The following is a 24,024-nucleotide window of genomic DNA, read 5'->3' on the forward strand; positions in this document are numbered from 1 at the left end:
ATAATGCCTAGTTGTATTAGAAACATCATTTTCCATTGGTTATCTTGCTTGTGCATGAGCAGAGGGGTAAAAGTTGGAGTTCTTTATTTTTTTAATTTTTGTTTTGTTGCTTAATAGACCCATCATTTTCGTATGGAGACCGCAATTTATTCCAAATGTCCACCTTATCCTAGTTTTTGCAAAAGTTCACCTGTCTGTGTGCAGTTAAGACTGGTATGCCTTAGGTCTGAGGCCAAAAGATCTAAAATCCGGACACAAAATCGCATTCCGATCTTGAGCGAATTTTGGGAGAAAAAAAAAACGGGTCCAAAAAATGAGCTTTTTCTCTCTGTTTTTTGTAGTGCAACTAGAACTTCTGTATTATTTGATATCATTTTAGAGCTATGTCTGCTTTTTTTAATACCACCCACTTTGGTCTATCTTAAATGGCCTTGATGCTGCAGGGCTTTGATGTAGGGTACAGCCTCATCACGCCTACAGATGGGATCAGGGCCAAATCGGTTAAAGCAGTATAAGATTTAACCATTATTCTAATCAAAAGCAGCATGCCTGACAACAAAGAAAAATAGCAAGACATATTGATCACTTTAGGAAACGGAGTTTAGTAAGGATATAAATTCATGATTTCTGTATTAGGATGGAAATATCTGTTATAAAATCTGTATTCATGGATGTTAAATTAGTAGGTATTAAGGGACTGATCAATGACATCTACAAATAATAAGCCACCATGAAAATCTGATTTCACAGTATCAGAGACATACTTGGCTGACAGAAAAACAAACAAAAGGACAAAAGACTGATTATAATGAATGAATATAAATAAAAATATGCAGTAGATTATATGATGTATACGAATTCAGTAGATTACCTCCAGCCAGCTGTGATTTAAATCGCTTCTGTCCCCAGCCCAATATTAAAAATTGCTTCTGTTGTGGGTTGGTTGAATTTGAAAGTGCCTTCCCCCCGGGGGGTATATGTTTCACTGGAACAGCCCTCAGCTTAAATGAATGTTTAAAGTTTAAATGGTAGTGCAGCATTTACTGAATTATGTCATCTTTTTACAGGCTTGAGTTTATGAAACTTCCAACCCAGGCCGTACAGTGTAGACTTTGTAATGTCCAGCCTGCTAGAGGGGTAAGACTAATAGCCCTCCATTTTTGGGTCAAGGTCACCTTGATGAATGCTTAACATGGCAACCATTTTGACATCTATGTGTGTGTGTGTGTATATATATATATATATATATATATATATATATATATATATATATATATATCATAATCATGATGTCTCTACATCTGTCCACCCATATCTGTACATTTTATGTATATCTGTTCATCTATGTGCATGTCTGTCCATCCATGTCTGTACATTTGTGTGCATGTCTGTACAACCATGTCTATATTTTTGTGAATGTCTATATCTATGTGTATGTCTGTACAACTGTCCATCCATGTGTGTACATTTGTGTGCATGTCTGTACAATTGTCCATTCATGTGTGTACATTTGTGTGTATGTCTGTAGAGTTGGTTTGGCTGTTAGGACACATGGAGGGGTTGGTTTGGCTGTTAGGACACATGAAGGGTTGATTTGGCTGAAGAATTTGCATATTTCCATATACCACTTTATATGATTCAAGTCCGATCCCATGGGCCTTGGCGAAGAATTCAGGACATCTGCCACAGAGATGATGATGTTCATACATGACACACCAGAAAATATTAGGTAAGTTTAGTCTTCAGTATATAAGCGTAAACAGCCTTAATTAACTCATTGTGTGATGGATAATCAGTGTGGAGAAGTTGGACCTTGTCCTTTCTCAACCTTTTGGTATGTCTGGGCATGGAACCCTTAACACACCAAATTAATGTCATCCTCCTAAATGCATTGATCAATCTTCAGAGAATGCATCAACTACGACATTGAAGATGGTCCTTAAATAAGATGTTAGACCAATTCATTTTTTAGTTCACAAGGTAGGCAACATTCCTGGATGACGCTCCACAAAACCATTCAGCAAGTATGGTTTTTGGTTCACGATATGAACAACTTTACTTTCCTTATTTGCAGTTCAAGGTGGATAATCATTGTAAAGATGTCTGTTGTTTTCAATTCTCAACATTTTCTCCATGTAAATATGGAGTTCTGACCTTATATTGCATGGCATCTTTCTCCAAAATGCATTGCAAGTATCGCTCATACATCGGAGAAAGTACCAAACAAGACACTGTTTGGATGTTTCACACAGCTCCTAGACCCAATAACTGCAAGGATGGACCTGTTGCAGTGAAAGTTTATTGCTGGACCTGCGATGGTCAGTAGTAGCATGTGGACTCTTTAAGAGAAGACTCTTCATATTATGCCATCAAACATATCCATGGAAACACAGTCCTGATAATGTTGGATATTTTGCTTATGGTGACATATTTCTGCAAGGGGGAACAATCATCAGGCCTTTGCTTCATGGTAAGAAATAGCATCATGGGTACTCCCAATGTCAGGAAGTATTAATGTCCGACACATTCCAGGTCATCAAAATGTCTTGGCTGACTCATTATCAAGTGAGGATAACTGCTTCATACAGATTTGTCTCCCCAGGAACCTTCCAATAGGTCTATACCCTTATGGGCTATCTGATGCTTGACATTTCTTTTTCATTTTTCAAACCTTCGCATTGGTCATTACCCTAGGGGATATCCAGTGCTTGACATTTCTTTTTCATTTTTGAAAGACCTTGCAATTGGTCTATACCTTTAGGGGCCATCCAATGCTTGACATTTCTTTTTCATTTTTCAAACCTTCCCATTGGTCATTACCCTTGGTGCTACCCAGTGCTTAACATTTCTTTTTCATTTTTGAAAGACCTTGCAATTGGTCTATACCCTTAGGGGCCATCCAGTGCTTGACATTTCTTTTCTATTTTTCAAACCTTCCCATTGGTCATTACCCTAGGTGCCATCCAATGCTTGACATTTCTTTTCTATTTTTCAAAGACCTTGCATGGGCTGTACAAGCTCTTTTAAATCTGGTAATGGGTTATATGATCTGCATAATTTTGTGTCTGACACGTCATATTGACCTACACTCTGCTTAAGCAGTCCAGATCATGACTAATTCATCCATGTTCCTTCACTCCTGGCTTCTTTCATTACTGTCCTGATTGAAAATGAGTTTGGAGTCCAAGGAAACTGTTCCTTCACTCCTGGCTTCTCTCAGTAATTTCCTGATTGAAAATGAGTTTGGAGTCCAAGGAAACTGTTCCTTCACTCCTGGCTTCTTTCAGTACTGTCCTGATTGAAAATGAGTTTGGAGTGTCAATCCTGGTGAGGATTGCAAAAGCTGAAGATCCACTTTGACGACATACAAAGAGAAATTGTATGTTTTCATTGACTGGTGTTTTATCAGTAAAGTCAAACCAGTCTGTGTACCCATTGTATGTTTTCATTGACTGGTGTTTTATCAGTAAAGTCAAACCAGTCTGTGTACCCATTGTATGTTTTCATTGACTGGTGTTTTATCAGTAAAGTCAAACCAGTTTGTGTACCCATTGTATGTTTTCATTGACTGGTGTTTTATCAGTAAAGTCAAACCAGTCTCAGTACCCATTCCCCAGCAGCAAACTTCTTTGAAGAAAACAAGTTATCATATTTTCATCATGGGATTCCAATTTCATGATCTCACACTTCATGGAGAGATCATTTTAGCTGCAAGAAAGTAATCTTCGAATTGCAGTCCACTTCTGACATATCCGGAGTACACCGACTTATGTTATTCCCAAATGGAATCTTTCCTGGGTTTTGACATGGCTAAACATTTTCTAAGTTTGTGGTATCATCCACACACACACTCACACGCAGTAGTTGCTATCATACATGACTTTCAGTTTATGATAACACCAACTTAAATATGCCGAGTTAGACAGCCACATACAGTATTCACTGATCTGAACTACATGCAATTCAGTTCAGACAGTTCTGTCATTTTTACAGCACAATCTGGTTCCTTCATCATCACTTGTCAGCCAACAATAACAGTATGTTTCCTTGACTGGTCTGTCAAGAGAAGCAAAGTTGTAGAGCCCAGTATTTACTGTCAGGTGTTAAATGAAACACATCACACATAGTATCCACATCAACAATGAAGGACTATTCCTATGGCTGAAAACCGGAATGCAAGACATAATCTCACAAGTGCTTGGCTAAAGGGAGTCATTAAACCAGTGTACTCTGGACTCTTGTAGGATCATTAAACCAGTGTATTCTGGACTCTGTAGCATCATTAAACCAGTGTACTCTGGACTCTTGTAGGATCATTAAACCAGTGTATTCTGGACTCTTGTAGGATCATTAAACCAGTGTACTCTGGACTCTTGTAGGATCATTAAACCAGTGTACTCTGGGCTAATGTAGGATCATTAAACCAGTGTACTCTGGACTCTTGTAGGATCATTAAACCAGTGTACTCTGGACTAATGTAGGATCATTAAACCAGTGTACTCTGGACTCTCGTAGGATCATTAAACCAGTGTACTCTGGACTCTTGTAGGATCAGGTACAATAATGAAGAGTTAAGCTCATGAAAGAAAGGCCTTGAATGTAGTTTGATACTGCAGTCAGCTGACTGGCATGCCCAGCCTACTTTCTCTGGCTTCCATTTGCATGACATGACCACACTATGGAGAGAACTAAATATTGTTGGGTTAGTGGTAGCTGCACAGAGAGTGACCACTACCCATTCTTGGAAGCACTACCTTGGACGCAGACATGAATTAGGCACTTTCACTGGATTTTCCTGGGAATCTCTTGATAGTGAGACATAGCTAAATCCATAATTCCATGGTGATCTTCTCATGTCTCTCATTCATCTTTTAGTAGAGCAGTCATGCTCCTACTGGGTGGTACAGTTTGAGGTAGGATGCTAATAAGCATTTTTTTTATCTTCTGTCAATAATTCCTTCCACCATTCACCTCTATGCAATCATCCTTTATGATTTCCCCCATGTCAAAACTGTTCTTAATTGCGTATTATTGTAGCCATCTTGTGGGTAGAAAGGGGAGTTACATGTATGAGTTGCTTTCCATTGTCTGTGTAATGTAATATAATATATAATACAAGAATATATAGACAGAAAGACCCTTTTTCTCTTTGGGAGGGCTGGATTCAGAGAGAGAATGCTGTCCTAATGTAATGTGATATGGTAAGTATTACTGGAGAAACATAGTATAAAAAAGTTTGCTTTTTAATAGAGTCTGTTAAGTAAAGGATTTGACGTATTTTACGAGTTTTACGTTTTCTTGCCTTTATTGTTGTGTTGTATGTTTTTGGAGGATGCCTAAATTTACTTTGCACTATGTAGCCATGGATTTGTTGACGTGAGAGTTTATTAAAATTTGCTGATGTGCTTTAAATCCTATAAATACTGTATTTCTTGGCACTGGTTATTTTGTTTTTAATATGTCTGTACTGTATTTGTTAGCACTGGTTATTTTGTTTTTAATGTATCTGTATTGTATTTGCAGGCACTGGTTATTTTGTTTCTAATGTATCTGTACTGTAAAAATTCTTGTACATGTGATAAAAATTAAACAATAATTTAGTATCAAAGAGACCTTCTTGTATCAATTTACTGCAGTAATTAAAAGGAACTTTGTGTAAATGTTAATAATTGTGTTGGTGTAATAGGTAAAGCTGAGAATAACTCTTAAGAAATGTTGGATAGAATACTGGCATTGGAATATTTCTTTGTTTACGTAACAAGAGCCATGTGTACAAACAGACTATAGCTCTGTTTGACAGCATTTGTAAAAGGAAAAAAAAATCAAGACAAAATGTTATCTATACAACATTAAATTAATTTACAATTGAACAACTCCTTATCTGTTAAATAGCTTGAAATTCAAGCTTTGATTCTAAAGGTAATCCAAATGTCATAATTCTGAACTGTCACATTGGTCACAATAATGCCATTTGTATTCACTATTGTTCAGGTGCTTTTAAAACAATAATGGTATTTGCATTCATTATCATTTGGGTGCTTTTAAAACAATATTGTATAGGACACATAGTCCAATTTTCTCCTTTGTTAATGAACTTTTATCCAACTCACTTCAGATTTGGAATAGTGTATGACCCTAACTTTATTTTCTTACTATATTGATGTTTTTACCATAATTATGTTCCATGGGGTTGAGAAATAGGACACCAGCTGATTGATTTCTTTTCTTCTAATATTTTAATAAACTCTCACCTAATTATGTTTATATTTGAAATGTTATATGATTTAGGTTTTGATGCCCACTGGATGAAGTTGACAGATTACTACTGTTCTTATTTCTAACAACAACTGAAAGCTAACTTACTTGCAGTCATTGGATTTTAACCAACTTGGTATGCTTTGTATATTGACTAGACTGAAAATTGTGAAATCCAGCCATCTGTATGATCATTTATGGGAGTTATGACCCCTGACTGTCAATCCTTTTAGATTTCCTTTTTGAATGCTGATCAGTATTGATGAGAGTCTGAATGAACTCGATTTCCAATATTCCATGATTTAATTTATACAAGTTATTCCCCTTGGTTGTTCTTCCTTCTGACTTTGGTTTCCAGTCCCAAACTTTACCAAGGATTCTTTGATTTCAAACAAATTTAGTATGCAGCTTTCTGTTGATGAAATCTTGGATGATTTATGTTTCCATCATTTCACAGTATTATTGACAGGATTTGTTCCCCCTGATTGCATATGCATCTGACTGGTTTCAGCAGCATTACATAACCAGGGATTTTTGAATTTCCACCTTCAGCTTGATATTGCTGAGACCTTAAATGAGTGTCATTTTCAGCATTAGCATTTAGAGGAGTTATGTCCCCTGATTTTCTATCCTCCTTTGGTGTCTTTTGCATGAGATCCGCAATTAATTATAGACACTATTAGTAAAAATATAAAAGTATTTATTCGACTTCATGTCAAAATCTTCTCTCAGAATTTAATTATAGACACTATTAGTAAAAATATAAAATATTTAATTGACTTCATGTCAAAATCTTCTCTCAGAATTTAATTATAGACACTATTAGTAAAAATATAAAAGTATTTAATTGACTTCATGTCAAAATCTTCCCTCAGAATTTAATTATAGACACTATTACTAGAAATATAAAAGTATTTAATCGACTTCATGTCAAAATCTTCTCTCAGAATTTAATCATAGACACTATTAGTAAAAATATAAAAGTGTTTAATTGACTTCATGTCAAAATCTTCTCTCAGAATTGAATTATAGACACTATTACTAGAAATATAAAAGTATTTAATTGACTTCATGTCAAAATCTTCTCTCTGAATTTAATTATAGACACTATTAGTAAAGATATAAAAGTATTTAATCAACTTCATGTCAAAATCTTCTCTCAGAATTGAATTATAGACGCTATTAGTAAAAATATAAAAGTATTTAATTGACTTCATGTCAAGATTTTCGTTCAGAATTACATTATAGACATTATTACTAGAAATATAAAAGTATTTAAATGAATTCATGTCAAAATCTTCTCTCTGAATTTAATTATAGACACTATTAGTAAAAATATAAAAGTATTTAATCAACTTCATGTTAAAATCTTCTCTCAGAATTGAATTATAGACACTGTTAGTAAAAATATAAAAGTATTTAATTGACTTCATGTCAAGATTTTCTTTCAGAATTTAATTATAGACACTATTAGTAAAAATATAAAAGTGTTTAATTGACTTCATGTCAAAATCTTCTCTCAGAATTGAATTATAGACACTGTTAGTAAAAATATAAAAGTATTTAATCAACTTCATGTTAAAATCTTCTCTCAGAATTGAATTATAGACACTGTTAGTAAAAATATAAAAGTATTTAATTGACTTCATGTCAAGATTTTCTTTCAGAATTACATTATAGACATTATTACTAGAAATATAAAAGTATTTAAATGAATTCATGTCAAAATCTTCTTTCAGAATTTAATTATAGACACTATTAGTAAAAATATAAAAGTGTTTAATTGACTTCATGTCAAAATCTTCTCTCAGAATTTAATTATAGACACTATTAGTAAAAATATAAAAGTGTTTAATTGACTTCATGTCAAAATCTTCTCTCAGAATTTAATTATAGACACTATTAGTAAAAATATAAAAGTGTTTAATTGACTTCATGTCAAAATCTTCTCTCAGAATTTAATTATAGACACTATTACTAGAAATATAAAAGTATTTAATTGACTTCATGTCAAAATCTTCTCTCTGAATTTAATTATAGACACTATTAGTAAAGATATAAAAGTATTTAATCAACTTCATGTCAAAATCTTCTCTCAGAATTGAATTATAGACGCTATTAGTAAAAATATAAAAGTATTTAATCAACTTCATGTTAAAATCTTCTCTCAGAATTGAATTATAGACACTGTTAGTAAAAATATAAAAGTATTTAATTGACTTCATGTCAAGATTTTCTTTCAGAATTTAATTATAGACACTAATAGTAAAAATATAAAAGTATTTAATTGACTTCATGTCAAGATTTTCTTTCAGAATTACATTATAGACATTATTACTAGAAATATAAAAGTATTTAAATGAATTCATGTCAAAATCTTCTTTCAGAATTTAATTATAGACACTATTAGTAAAAATATAAAAGTGTTTAATTGACTTCATGTCAAAATCTTCTCTCAGAATTTAATTATAGACACTATTAGTAAAAATATAAAAGTGTTTAATTGACTTCATGTCAAAATCTTCTCTCAGAATTTAATTATAGACACTATTAGTAAAAATATAAAAGTGTTTAATTGACTTCATGTCAAAATCTTCTCTCAGAATTTAATTATAGACACTATTACTAGAAATATAAAAGTATTTAATTGACTTCATGTCAAAATCTTCTCTCTGAATTTAATTATAGACACTATTAGTAAAGATATAAAAGTATTTAATCAACTTCATGTCAAAATCTTCTCTCAGAATTGAATTATAGACGCTATTAATAAAAATATAAAAGTATTTAATTGACTTCATGTCAAGATTTTCTTTCAGAATTACATTATAGACATTATTACTAGAAATATAAAAGTATTTAAATGAATTCATGTCAAAATCTTCTCTCAGAATTTAATTATAGACACTATTAGTAAAAATATAAAAGTATTTAATCAACTTCATGTTAAAATCTTCTCTCAGAATTTAATTATAGACACTATTAGTAAAAATATAAAAGTGTTTAATTGACTTCATGTCAAAATCTTCTCTCAGAATTTAATTATAGACACTATTAGTAAAAATATAAAAGGATTTAATCGACTTCATGTCAAAATCTTCTCTCAGAATTGAATTATAGACACTATTAGTAAAAATATAAAAGCATTTAATCGACTTCATGTCAAAATCATCTCTCAGAATTTAATTATAGACACTATTAGTAAAAATATAAAAGCATTTAATTGACTTCATGTCAAAATCTTCTCTCAGAATTTAATTATAGACACTATTAGTAAAAATATAAAAGCATTTAATCGACTTCATGTCAAAATCTTTTCTCAGAATTGAATTATAGACACTATTAGTAAAAATATAAAAGTATTTAATCGACTTCATGTCAAAATCTTCTCTCAGAATTGAATTAAAGACACTTTTAGTAAAAATATAAAAGTGTTTAATCGACTTCATGTCAAAATCTTCTCTCGGAATTTAATTATAGACATTATTAATAAAATATAAAAGTATTTAATTGACTTCATGTCAAAATCTTCTCTCAGAATTACATTATAGACGCTATTAGTAAAAATATAAAAGTGTTTAATCAACTTCATGTCAAAATCTTCTCTCAGAATTTAATTATAGACACTATTACTAGAAATATAAAAGTATTTAATTGACTTCATGTCAAAATCTTCTCTCAGAATTTAATTATAGACACTATTCGTAAAAATATAAAAATGTTTAATTGACTTCATGTCAAAATCTTCTCTCAGAATTGAATTATAGACACTATTAGTAAAAATATAAAAGTATTTAAATGAATTCATGTCAAAATCTTCTCTCAGAATTTAATTATAGACACTATTAGTAAAAATATAAAAGTGTTTACTCGACTTCATGTCAAAATCTTCTCTCAGAATTTAATTATAGACACTATTAGTAAAAATATAGAAGTGTTTAATTGACTTCGTGTCAAAATCTTCTGTCAGAATTTAATTATAGACACTATTACTAGAAATATAAAAGTATTTAATTGACTTCATGTCAAAATCTTCTCTCTGAATTTAATTATAGACACTATTAGTAAAGATATAAAAGTATTTAATCAACTTCATGTCAAAATCTTCTCTCAGAATTGAATTATAGACGCTATTAATAAAAATATAAAAGTATTTAATTGACTTCATGTCAAGATTTTCTTTCAGAATTACATTATAGACATTATTACTAGAAATATAAAAGTATTTAAATGAATTCATGTCAAAATCTTCTCTCAGAATTTAATTATAGACACTATTAGTAAAAATATAAAAGCATTTAATCGACTTCATGTCAAAATCATCTCTCAGAATTTAATTATAGACACTATTAGTAAAAATATAAAAGCATTTAATTGACTTCATGTCAAAATCTTCTCTCAGAATTTAATTATAGACACTATTAGTAAAAATATAAAAGTATTTAATTGACTTCATGTCAAAATCTTTTCTCAGAATTTAATTATAGACACTATTAGTAAAAATATAAAAGTATTTAATCGACTTCATGTCAAAATCTTCTCTCAGAATTGAATTAAAGACACTTTTAGTAAAAATATAAAAGTGTTTAATCAACTTCATGTCAAAATCTTCTCTCGGAATTTAATTATAGACATTATTAATAAAATATAAAAGTATTTAATTGACTTCATGTCAAAATCTTCTCTCAGAATTACATTATAGACACTATTAGTAAAAATATAAAAGTGTTTAATCAACTTCATGTCAGACTCTTCTCTCAGAATTTAATTATAGACACTATTACTAGAAATATAAAAGTATTTAATTGACTTCATGTCAAAATCTTCTCTCAGAATTACATTATAGACAGTATTAGTAAAAATATAAAAGTGTTTAATCAACTTGATGTCAAAATCTTCTCTCAGAATTTAATTATAGACACTATTACTAGAAATATAAAAGTATTTAATTGACTTCATGTCAAAATCTTCTCTCAGAATTTAATTATAGACACTATTCGTAAAAATATAAAAATGTTTAATTGACTTCATGTCAAAATCTTCTCTCAGAATTGAATTATAGACACTATTAGTAAAAATATAAAAGTATTTAATTGACTTCATGTTTAAATCTTCTCTCAGAATTGAATTATAGACACTATTAGTAAAAATTTAAAAGTATTTAATTGACTTCATGTCAAAATCTTTTCTCAGAATTTAATTATAGACATTATTACTAGAAATATAAAAGTATTTAATTGACTTCATGTCAAAATCTTCTCTCAGAATTTAATTATAGACACTATTAGTAAAAATATAAAAGTGTTTAATCAACTTCATGTCAAAATCTTCTCTCAGAATTGAATTATAGACACTATTAGTAAAAATATAAAAGTATTTAATTGACTTCATGTCAAAATCTTCTCTCAGAATTTAATTATAGACACTATTAGTAAAAATATAAAAGTATTTAATTGACTTCATGTCAAAATCTTCTCTCAGAATTGAATTATAGACACTATTAGTAAAAATATAAAAGTATTTAATTGACTTCATGTCAAAATCTTCTCTCAGAATTTAATTATAGACATTATTAGTAAAAATATAAAAGTATTTAATTGACTTCGTGTCAAAATCTTCTCTCAGAATTACATTATAGACACTATTAGTAAAAATATAAAAGTGTTTAATCAACTTCATGTCAAAATCTTCTCTCAGAATTTAATTATAGACACTATTGCTAGAAATATAAAAGTATTTAATCGACTTCATGTCAAAATCTTCTCTCAGAATTTAATTATAGACACTATTAGTAAAAATATAAAAGTATTTAATTGACTTCATGTCAAGATTTTCTTTCAGAATTACATTATAGACATTATTACTAGAAATATAAAAGTATTTAAATGAATTCATGTCAAAATCTTCTCTCAGAATTTAATTATAGACACTATTAGTAAAAATATAAAAGTGTTTAATTGACTTCATGTCAAAATCTTCTCTCAGAATTTAATTATAGACACTATTAGTAAAAATATAAAAGTGTTTAATTGACTTCATGTCAAAATCTTCTCTCAGAATTTAATTATAGACACTATTAGTAAAAATATAAAAGTGTTTAATTGACTTCATGTCAAAATCTTCTCTCAGAATTTAATTATAGACACTATTAGTAAAAATATAAAAGTGTTTAATTGACTTCATGTCAAAATCTTCTCTCAGAATTTAATTATAGACACTATTACTAGAAATATAAAAGTATTTAATTGACTTCATGTCAAAATCTTCTCTCTGAATTTAATTATAGACACTATTAGTAAAAATATAAAAGTATTTAATCAACTTCATGTCAAAATCTTCTCTCAGAATTGAATTATAGACGCTATTAATAAAAATATAAAAGTATTTAATTGACTTCATGTCAAGATTTTCTTTCAGAATTACATTATAGACATTATTACTAGAAATATAAAAGTATTTAAATGAATTCATGTCAAAATCTTCTCTCAGAATTTAATTATAGACACTATTAGTAAAAATATAAAAGTATTTAATCAACTTCATGTTAAAATCTTCTCTCAGAATTTAATTATAGACACTATTAGTAAAAATATAAAAGTGTTTAATTGACTTCATGTCAAAATCTTCTCTCAGAATTTAATTATAGACACTATTAGTAAAAATATAAAAGGATTTAATCGACTTCATGTCAAAATCTTCTCTCAGAATTGAATTATAGACACTATTAGTAAAAATATAAAAGCATTTAATCGACTTCATGTCAAAATCATCTCTCAGAATTTAATTATAGACACTATTAGTAAAAATATAAAAGCATTTAATTGACTTCATGTCAAAATCTTCTCTCAGAATTTAATTATAGACACTATTAGTAAAAATATAAAAGTATTTAATCGACTTCATGTCAAAATCTTCTCTCAGAATTGAATTAAAGACACTTTTAGTAAAAATATAAAAGTGTTTAATCGACTTCATGTCAAAATCTTCTCTCGGAATTTAATTATAGACATTATTAATAAAATATAAAAGTATTTAATTGACTTCATGTCAAAATCTTCTCTCAGAATTGAATTATAGACACTATTAGTAAAAATTTAAAAGTATTTAATTGACTTCATGTCAAAATCTTTTCTCAGAATTTAATTATAGACATTATTACTAGAAATATAAAAGTATTTAATTGACTTCATGTCAAAATCTTCTCTCAGAATTTAATTATAGACACTATTAGTAAAAATATAAAAGTGTTTAATCAACTTCATGTCAAAATCTTCTCTCAGAATTGAATTATAGACACTATTAGTAAAAATATAAAAGTATTTAATTGACTTCATGTCAAAATCTTCTCTCAGAATTTAATTATAGACATTATTAGTAAAAATATAAAAGTATTTAATTGACTTCGTGTCAAAATCTTCTCTCAGAATTACATTATAGACACTATTAGTAAAAATATAAAAGTGTTTAATCAACTTCATGCCAAAATCTTCTCTCAGAATTTAATTATAGACACTATTACTAGAAATATAAAAGTATTTAATCGACTTCATGTCAAAATCTTCTCTCAGAATTTAATTATAGACACTATTAGTAAAAATATAAAAGTATTTAATTGACTTCATGTCAAGATTTTCTTTCAGAATTACATTATAGACATTATTACTAGAAATATAAAAGTATTTAAATGAATTCATGTCAAAATCTTCTCTCAGAATTTAATTATAGACACTATTAGTAAAAATATAAAAGTGTTTAATTGACTTCATGTCAAAATCTTCTCTCAGAATTTAATTATAGACACTATTAGTAAAAATATAAAAGTGTTTAATTGACTTCATGTCAAAATCTTCTCTCAGAATTTAATTATAGACACTATTAGTAAAAATATAAAAGTGTTTAATTGACTTCATGTCAAAATCTTCTCTCAGAATTTAATTATAGACACTATTAGTAAAAATATAAAAGTGTTTAATTGACTTCATGTCAAAATCTTCTCTCAGAATTTAATTATAGACACTATTACTAGAAATATAAAAGTATTTAATTGACTTCATGTCAAAATCTTCTCTCTGAATTTAATTATAGACACTATTAGTAAAAATATAAAAGTATTTAATCAACTTCATGTCAAAATCTTCTCTCAGAATTGAATTATAGACGCTATTAATAAAAATATAAAAGTATTTAATTGACTTCATGTCAAGATTTTCTTTCAGAATTACATTATAGACATTATTACTAGAAATATAAAAGTATTTAAATGAATTCATGTCAAAATCTTCTCTCAGAATTTAATTATAGACACTATTAGTAAAAATATAAAAGTATTTAATCAACTTCATGTTAAAATCTTCTCTCAGAATTTAATTATAGACACTATTAGTAAAAATATAAAAGTGTTTAATTGACTTCATGTCAAAATCTTCTCTCAGAATTTAATTATAGACACTATTAGTAAAAATATAAAAGGATTTAATCGACTTCATGTCAAAATCTTCTCTCAGAATTGAATTATAGACACTATTAGTAAAAATATAAAAGCATTTAATCGACTTCATGTCAAAATCATCTCTCAGAATTTAATTATAGACACTATTAGTAAAAATATAAAAGCATTTAATTGACTTCATGTCAAAATCTTCTCTCAGAATTTAATTATAGACACTATTAGTAAAAATATAAAAGCATTTAATTGACTTCATGTCAAAATCTTTTCTCAGAATTTAATTATAGACACTATTAGTAAAAATATAAAAGTATTTAATCGACTTCATGTCAAAATCTTCTCTCAGAATTGAATTAAAGACACTTTTAGTAAAAATATAAAAGTGTTTAATCGACTTCATGTCAAAATCTTCTCTCGGAATTTAATTATAGACATTATTAATAAAATATAAAAGTATTTAATTGACTTCATGTCAAAATCTTCTCTCATAATTACATTATAGACACTATTAGTAAAAATATAAAAGTGTTTAATCAACTTCCTGTCAGACTCTTCTCTCAGAATTTAATTATAGACACTATTACTAGAAATATAAAAGTATTTAATTGACTTCATGTCAAAATCTTCTCTCAGAATTACATTATAGACAGTATTAGTAAAAATATAAAAGTGTTTAATCAACTTCATGTCAAAATCTTCTCTCAGAATTTAATTATAGACACTGTTACTAGAAATATAAAAGTATTTAATTGACTTCATGTCAAAATCTTCTCTCAGAATTTAATTATAGACACTATTCGTAAAAATATAAAAATGTTTAATTGACTTCATGTCAAAATCTTCTCTCAGAATTGAATTATAGACACTATTAGTAAAAATATAAAAGTATTTAATTGACTTCATGTTTAAATCTTCTCTCAGAATTGAATTATAGACACTATTAGTAAAAATTTAAAAGTATTTAATTGACTTCATGTCAAAATCTTTTCTCAGAATTTAATTATAGACACTATTACTAGAAATATAAAAGTATTTAATTGACTTCATGTCAAAATCTTTTCTCAGAATTTAATTATAGACACTATTAGTAAAAATATAAAAGTGTTTAATCAACTTCATGTCAAAATCTTCTCTCAGAATTGAATTATAGACACTATTAGTAAAAGTATAAAAGTATTTAATTGACTTCATGTCAAAATCTTCTCTCAGAATTACATTATAGACACTATTAGTAAAAATATAAAAGTGTTTAATCAACTTCATGCCAAAATCTTCTCTCAGAATTTAATTATAGACACTATTACTAGAAATATAAAAGTATTTAATCGACTTCATGTCAAAATCTTCTCTCAGAAAGTGACCAAATTTGATAAAAATAACCAAGGGAAGAAAGGAGCTTTTGTTTTCTTTACAAATGTTGATCTTCAATCAAATAATGTCACTGTTATTGGGATGCTTACTTTGACATCTTCCATCAAATAATGTCACTGTTATTGGGAGGCTTTGACATCTTAGAACATGCTAATGGTTAATTCCTTTCATCCCAAATTAATGGAATCACCTTTTGTTTACTTTCAGCGACGGAGTTGGTGTCAAAGTGCACGAGATAGACTGCTAAACTTTGTTGTTAACAAACCACTTATTGCTTATGCTACAAGTGAGAAGGTAATTTGAAAGTTCTCTTCCTTAATTAAAATAATATGATATCTCTCTTAAATGGCAAATTGTGAGATAGATCAAATTTTGCTACTGGAGAGGCAGATAACAGGAATTATCATGATATTTCTTATTGTTCCTCAGTAAAGAAGTATAACTTCCCTACTGGTACAACTGATGTTTTTTTTTTTAAAACCTTCTAAGACAGTAGTGGGATTATTGTTTTATCCTTTCTTATTCATCCTTCAATCAGTGTGCTATACTATTGTTAAATTTTACATTTTGATAAGTTTCTTTGGCATTGGTGGGGCATTCATGTTTCATGAGCACATTTCTAATTTGCCCTTTATGGCTGTGTTGCTTTATTTGATATGAGGGTGAGAGATAGGTGTCACTTTTCCAGCACTGTTAAACCTTTGTGGTGAAGTTTGTCAAGTCAGATGGGGGAGGGGGGTAATAGTTCAACTCATCAACGAGGTTAAGGTGTCAAAGTCTGTGAAATATTTGTTTTTATTATGACATAATTAATGCTTGCATTGTGAGCAACTTCACAACCAAGTTGAGGGTAATTGCATAACTATTGCTTGCATTGTGAGCAACTTCACAAACAAGTTGAGTGTAATTGCATAACTAATGTTTGCATTGTGAGAAACTTCACAACCAAGTTGAGTGTAATTGCATAACTAATGCTTGCATTGTGAGCAACTTCACAACCAGGTTGAGGGTAATTGCATAACTAATGCTTGCATTGTGAGCAACTTCACAACCAAGTTGAGTGTAATTGCATAACTAATGCTTGCATTGTGAGCAACTTCACACTCAAGTTGAGGGTAATTGCGTAACTAATGCTTGCATTGTGAGCAACTTCACAAACAAGTTGAGGTAATTGCATAACTAATGCTTGCACTGTGAGCAACTTCACAATCAAGTTGACAGCTATTGCATAATTAATGCTTCATGAACTTGTAATAAGCATGTATTAAATTTGCAGTAATCACATTTTTTAGTGTAAAAAGTGGCTGTTAATTCCTATAATCATTTTTATAAACTGAAAAATCTTGACCTATTTTGATGTTGTTCTTTCTCAGACATTTACTGTGTAGAACTGTCAGCTTGCATGATGATAAATGCTGCACATAGTAGCAAAGATGATTTTATAAAAGTAATTATTGATCAGTTTGGATTTCTTTAATTTTAGGGTAGTACTCCAAAATTCTTAATTTTTGCTTTTGTGTGGTTGTTATGGTCAAATCTAGAACGTGTGATTGTGTGGTTCACATTAATATCTCAAATTATTCTGTATGTTTGTCATGGAATGTACAAAACATCATGAAATGTACAAACCTCATGAATTATGCAAAATCATGTACAAAACTGATGAACTGTACAAAAATAATGTATTTTAGGCATTGCCTATATGTGAAATGCCACCAAAGTTCAGAAAACTTACTCCATTCTTTCAAAATGGAGGGGTAGTTTTTCCTCTCAAATTTTCAGTTCTATGATAGACCATGAGAAGTTTATTATTAATATGCCAAATCAAGATACTTTGACCTACAGTATCCACCTTTTGTATTTGTCTCCCCATCTGTCTGCCTGTCTGTGTCCATCCATCTGTTTGCTAGTGTGTCCATCAATCTATCTGCTTGTGTCCATCTGTCTGCCTATCTGTCCATCCATTTGGCTGCCTGTGTGCCCATCCATGTGTCTGCCTGTGTCCATCCATTCACACTTTTTGTAACCATCTTATCATTGTAACACTTGTACATATTGGGATGTGATAACATGCCCATTACAAGTAGATGTACCTGTTGAAGATTTCTCTTTTGCAACCCAGTTTTGTTGGAGTTATTGCCCTTTCTCCATCACTATATAGAAATCCCTACTGTTCAAGCAGATTCTTGTAACCAGTATTATAGACCAGGAACTGTTAATCTTTTTCTCATATAGTTCTGCGTGGACATAGATTTATCTTTTGTGGGTTTGGTCTCGACACTTTTGTTTAGGATAGAGTTATATCCCTTGACAGTGCCTATCACATGTGATATTGTAACCATGAAAGCTCTGAAAATGCTTGCAAATAATTGGATGCAATTTGGTAAGTGAATTGTTCATTCCATGTAGATGTGTCATGTAAAGCTTTCATCTTCTTGGATTCAATTCTTATGGACTTAATGCTTTTTCTGGATTAAATTCTCCTACAGTAGCTCAGGAATCCATCAACACATTCTGATAAAGTTTAATTTAAACTTTGTCTCATTGCTTTTGATCTACCTTTTATTGGTTTTGTCTTGTCAGCTCCAGTTTTTTATATAAATTATATTCCTTGATATTAATTTAATATCTTCTCAAAGAAGTTTGCTTGTAACCAGCAAAGATGTGCAACCCATAAACATGGATACCATTTGATAGGTGAATTGCTTTTTACATGTTGATGTAAATGGTTATTTATTTTGATTGAGTTATTGCCCATAGCTCAGAAACAATAGCTCAGGGACAATTCAACATATTCTGATATCAGTTCGGTGTTTTCCATGTCTTAAGACCTATAACTGTCTTTTGGAGATTTTTGGTGTTACCTCTGTGTGTGGGGCTGCAGTAGTTCCTTGGGTCCAGTGTTAGGCTCATACTCTATGAGTTGCAGGTTCAATTCTTGCCCAGGCCATCCTGGGTCAGCTGCCTCAGTGTAGACAGACACTTGACTCTTGTTTCCTTGTCATGAAGTAGCAAAATAATTGGCTGCAAATGGCATTTAAACTTGCCAACCATTTTGTATAGAGCTGTGGTCTTTGACAGTTATAACTTCTAATTTTGTATAGAGATGTCAGCCTTGACAATTATGATGTGCCAACCATTTTTGTATTTGCTATGTTACTTGACAGTTATAATGTGCCAGCCATTTTGTAAAGACTCTGTTCCTTAACAGTTGAAACCTACCAACCATTTTATATAGAGCTATGTCCTTGACTTTATATTTGCCATATGAGTTTAATATGAGTTTTTTAAAAGTGTTATAGTCCCTGATTGCACTTTTTCCATACTGCTATCCATAGCATAACTATAATAAAGAATATGGTATTTCATACAAAGTTTTCATGCACTTTTACTATGATATGACCTTGAAGAGTTTGATTTTCAGCATTCAGCATTTTAATTTGAAAGAGTTACAGCCCCTGAGTGCTCATCTTCACCAAACTTTTGTTTTCCTTCTGAACCTCATCTTTGTGAAGCCCTGGTTATCAATCACAGTGAGAGCTGCCATTTGCAATGTGCCCATTGATACTAGTTTTAGCTTTGGCATCAACATTCATATCAAGGACTTAAATTCAAGCATTAGCATTCATATAAATGAAATAGATTCTGGTGTTAGCATTCATATCAGTGACAGTTACTAAGTTGTTAGCATTCATATCAGTGACATTAACTCACGTGTTAGCATTCATATCAATGACATTAACTCGGGTGTTAGCATTCATATCAAGGGCATTAACTCAAATGTTAGCATTGATATCAAGGACATTGACTCGGGTATTAGCAGTCATATCAAGGACATTAACTCAGGTGTTAGGATTCATATCAAGGACATTAACTCAGGTGTTAGCATTCATATTAAGGACACTAAGTTGTTAGCATTCATATCAAGGGCATTAACTCATGTGTTAGCATTCATATCAATGACATTAACTTGGGTATTAGCATTCATATCAAGGACATTGGCTCAGATATTAGCAGTCATATCAAGGACATTAACTCAGGTGTACGCATTCATATCAAGGACATTAACTCATGTGTTAGCATTTGTATTAAGGACACTAAGTTGTTAGCATTGATATCAAGGGCATTAACTCGTGTGTTAACATTCATATCAAGGACATTAACTCAGGCATTAGCATTCATATCAAGGACATTAACTCAGGAGTTAGCATTCATATCAATGACATTAACTCAGGTGTTAGCATTCATATCAAGGACATTAACTCAGTTGTTAGCATTCATATCAAGGATATTAACTCGGGTGTTAGCATTCATATCAAGGACATTAACTCAGGTATTACATTCATATCAAGGGCATTAACTCAGGTGTTAGCATTCATGTCAGTGACATTAACTCGGGTATTAGCATTCATATAAAGGACATTAACTCAGGTATTAGCATTCATATCAATGACATTAACTCAGGAGTTAGCATTCATATCAATGACATTAACTCAGGTGTTAGCATTCATATCAAGGACATTAACTCAGGTGTAAGCATTCATATCAAGGACATTAACTCAGTTGTTAGCATTCATATCAAGGACATTAACTCAGGTGTTAGCATTGATATCAAGGACATTAACTCAGGTATTACATTCATATCAAGGACATTAACTTAGGTGTTAGCATTCATATCAAGGACATTAGCTCAGGTGTTAGCATTCATATCAAGGACATTAACTCAGGTGTTAGCATTCATATCAAGGACATTAACTCAGGTGTTAGCATTCATATCAAGGACATTAACTCAGGTATTAGCATTCATATCAACAACATTAACTCAGGTGTTAGCATTCATATCAAGTTGGTGTGTTATCACTTTTTTAATAGCATCAGCAAATGTTAAATTTTTTAGTTGAATTTTTTTGAAAGTGTTATAACACACACACACACACAAACACTTGTTGTCTGTAAGTCAGATGTAATGTTTATGTGGAGCCCTAATCAACTTGAAATGATTTTCTTTTTGCAGGATGGTGTTTTCTCAGTATTGTTGACAGACACCAATTCTAGTGTTGACATTCACATTAACGATCTCATGGTACATGACGGTTATGCAGTGTTTAGTCAAGATACAAGCAGTGATATGGCAGGCCCCATCGTCCATGACCAGGTACAACACTTTATCTATATATTTTGTGGTTACCAATTGCTACACTTTATATTTTGTAGTCACCAAGTACTTCTGTCTTTAGACCAATCTTATGGGATTTTTTTCCTTTTGCTTGTTTATCACGTCTTTCTGTTACACAAATGTGGGGTTTGGGGAGGGTGAGGGGTCCACATGTATAAGTGATCCTACTCTGCACCTGATATGTCGCCCTAGGATGTCATCATCTGTCTAAAATATCCATTTTAATAGAAAAATATTTTTGGAGACATTTGATCCTTATTACCAGATAGCTCTGTTTACCTATGAAATGGTTATAACACAACTTTGTTATCTAACATGTATATAACACACAACTATGTTATATAACATGCATATTACACATAGCTTGATGTTATATAACATATACATATAACCCATAACTCTTTCTTATGTTGTTGTTGTTGTAGGGTTTAACACCATTTTTCAGCACAAGATAGGCATACATGGCAGCCAGTATTATTGGTGGAGGAAGAACCCGGGATAACCCCGGAAAGAACCACCAACCCCCGAGAAGCTGCCAGCAAGCTTTCTCACATATCCACATTGGCCGAGCCCACGACTCAAACCCACGCAGACGGACAGAGGTGAGATGGCAGTGATCCTTGACGAAGAGCACTTTCAGCCACTCAGGGCCCGCTCTCTTATGCAACATGTATATACTATAACTCTAATCATAGCATGGAAACTTTCTAATAATGTGTAAGTAATTACTACTATGTGTTACACGTGTGTGTTGTTAGTTTTAATTAATCTGTTCAGACACCAAAATCTACACTGATTTGTTAGGTTTATCTGTTCTGACACCAAAATCTACACTGATTTGTTAGGTTTATCTGTTCTGACACCAAAATCTACACTGATTTGTTAGGTTTATCTGTTCTGACACCAAAATCTACACTGATTTGTTAGGTTTATTCAAAATGCTGCTTCTCAAAATATAGACTGCTGTGTTTAATTTATCTGTTCTTAAACAAATACATAGATTGCAGTGTTAATTTTATCCATTAATGAATATGAGAGATGAAGCTCACTAAATTGTATTTTTGATATTATGTAAGAAAGGAAAATAAAGCATTTAGACTCCAGGGCTCTGATTTTAAAAATGGTATGATTTTGTGGCAGTGGAGAATGTAATATAAGTTCTCCATATCACAAATAAACAGAGGCTTGAAACATGGGATTGGGGCATGTATCTGACAGGGGCTATAAACATGGGAGGGGACATTATCTAATGGGGGTTAGAAACATGGGAGTGGGGCATGTATCTGACAGGGGTTAGAAACATGGCAGTGGGGCATGTATCTGACAGGGTTTAGAAACATGGGAGTTGGACATCTGTCTGACAGGGGCTAGAAACATGGAAGTGGTGCGTATATTTGACGGACCCGAAACATGAGAGTGGGGCATGTATCCGACAGAGCCTACAAACATGGGAGTGGGGCATGCATCTGACAGGATGTACAGCACTTGCCACATAAGTCATTTTCAAAGTATGTATATTTTAATGATGAAAAGAAAATGTGACAGGGTAAAATTTCTGGGAAAACTTTGGCACACTCCTGAAATGCTTCTCTCCTTGCAAATATATCTGGTACCTTAATTGTTTTGTAGTGGTTTCAATTATAATTCTGGTATGATAATTTTGTTATAGCGGTTTCAGTTATAGATCTGGTATGATAATTTTGTTTTAGCGGTTTCATTTATAGATCTGGTATCATAATTTTGTTTTAGCGGTTTCAGTTTTAGATCTGGTATAATAAATTTGTTGTAGCAGTTTCAATTTTAGATCTGGTATCATTTTTGTTGTATTGGGTTCATTTTAGATCAGGTATAATAATTCTGTTGTAGTGGTGTCAGTTATAGATCTGGTATGATAATAATTTTGTTGTAGCAGTGTCAATTGTAGATCTGGTATGATAATTTTATTGTAGCGGTTTCATTTATAGATCTGGTGTCATAATTTTGTTTTAGCAGTTTCAGTTATAGATCTGGCATAATAATTGTGTTGTAGCAGTTTCAGTTTTAGATCTGGTATAATAAATTTGTTGTAGCAGTTTCAATTTTAGATCTGGTATCATTTTTGTTGTTGTAAAGGTTTCAGTTATAGATCTGGTATCGTAATTTTGTTGTTGTGGTTTCATTTTAGATCTGGTATCATAATTTTGTTGTAATGGTTTCATCTATAGATCTGGTATCATAATTTTGTTGTAGTGGTTTCATTTATAGATCTGGTAAAATAATTTTGTTGTAGCAGTTTCAATTTTAGATCTGGTATCGTTTTTGTTGTTGTAATGGTTTCAGCTATAGATCTGGTATCGTAATTTTGTTGTAGTGGTTTTAATTATAGATCTGGTATGATAATGTTGTTCTTGCAGTTTCAGTTATAGATCTGGTATGATCATAATTTTATTGTAGCAGTTTCTGTTACCAGAAAAAGGTAATTGTCCCCATTTATAGAAAATTCTTCAAATTTGTTTTATGCATCATGCAGGAAGATTATTCCATACAACCTGTTTCTGACTGGTAAGATGGAATTTTGTTACACGGTTATGATAAAGTTTTGATAACAGGAAGTCTTAAGTGGACACAGTTCTGATTCATTGGCTCCATGCATCTTTTCCTCTTTTGTTTACAACATTAGCCTTTTCAGTAGTTTTTGGTTTTTACAAAATTTTCTTATTTTTCTTGCTTTTTTTTATATCAGATTCATATTTTTCCCTGCTTTTAACCAAAAAGTGCCTTAATATACCTATTTTTT

At 30.6% G+C, this 24,024-nt stretch overlaps 1 protein-coding gene across 1 annotated transcript in view; it reads left to right on the forward strand.

Moving 5' to 3' along the window:
- The window catches only part of LOC149780127 (tudor domain-containing protein 5-like), a 222,523-nt gene that overhangs the window by 83,678 nt on the left and 114,821 nt on the right, over positions 1-24,024 (forward strand). Inside the window, exons 11-13 of the mRNA XM_089936896.1 lie at positions 1,068-1,137; positions 16,280-16,366; positions 21,087-21,227. Of these exons, the coding sequence (XP_089793022.1) occupies positions 1,068-1,137; positions 16,280-16,366; positions 21,087-21,227 (298 nt within the window). The remainder of the gene's footprint in view (positions 1-1,067; positions 1,138-16,279; positions 16,367-21,086; positions 21,228-24,024) is intronic.

Source organism: Sinohyriopsis cumingii, chromosome 16, assembly GCF_028554795.1.
Source record: "Sinohyriopsis cumingii isolate HCF-2022 chromosome 16, ASM2855479v2, whole genome shotgun sequence".
Taxonomy (NCBI): Eukaryota; Metazoa; Mollusca; class Bivalvia; order Unionida; family Unionidae; genus Sinohyriopsis; species Sinohyriopsis cumingii.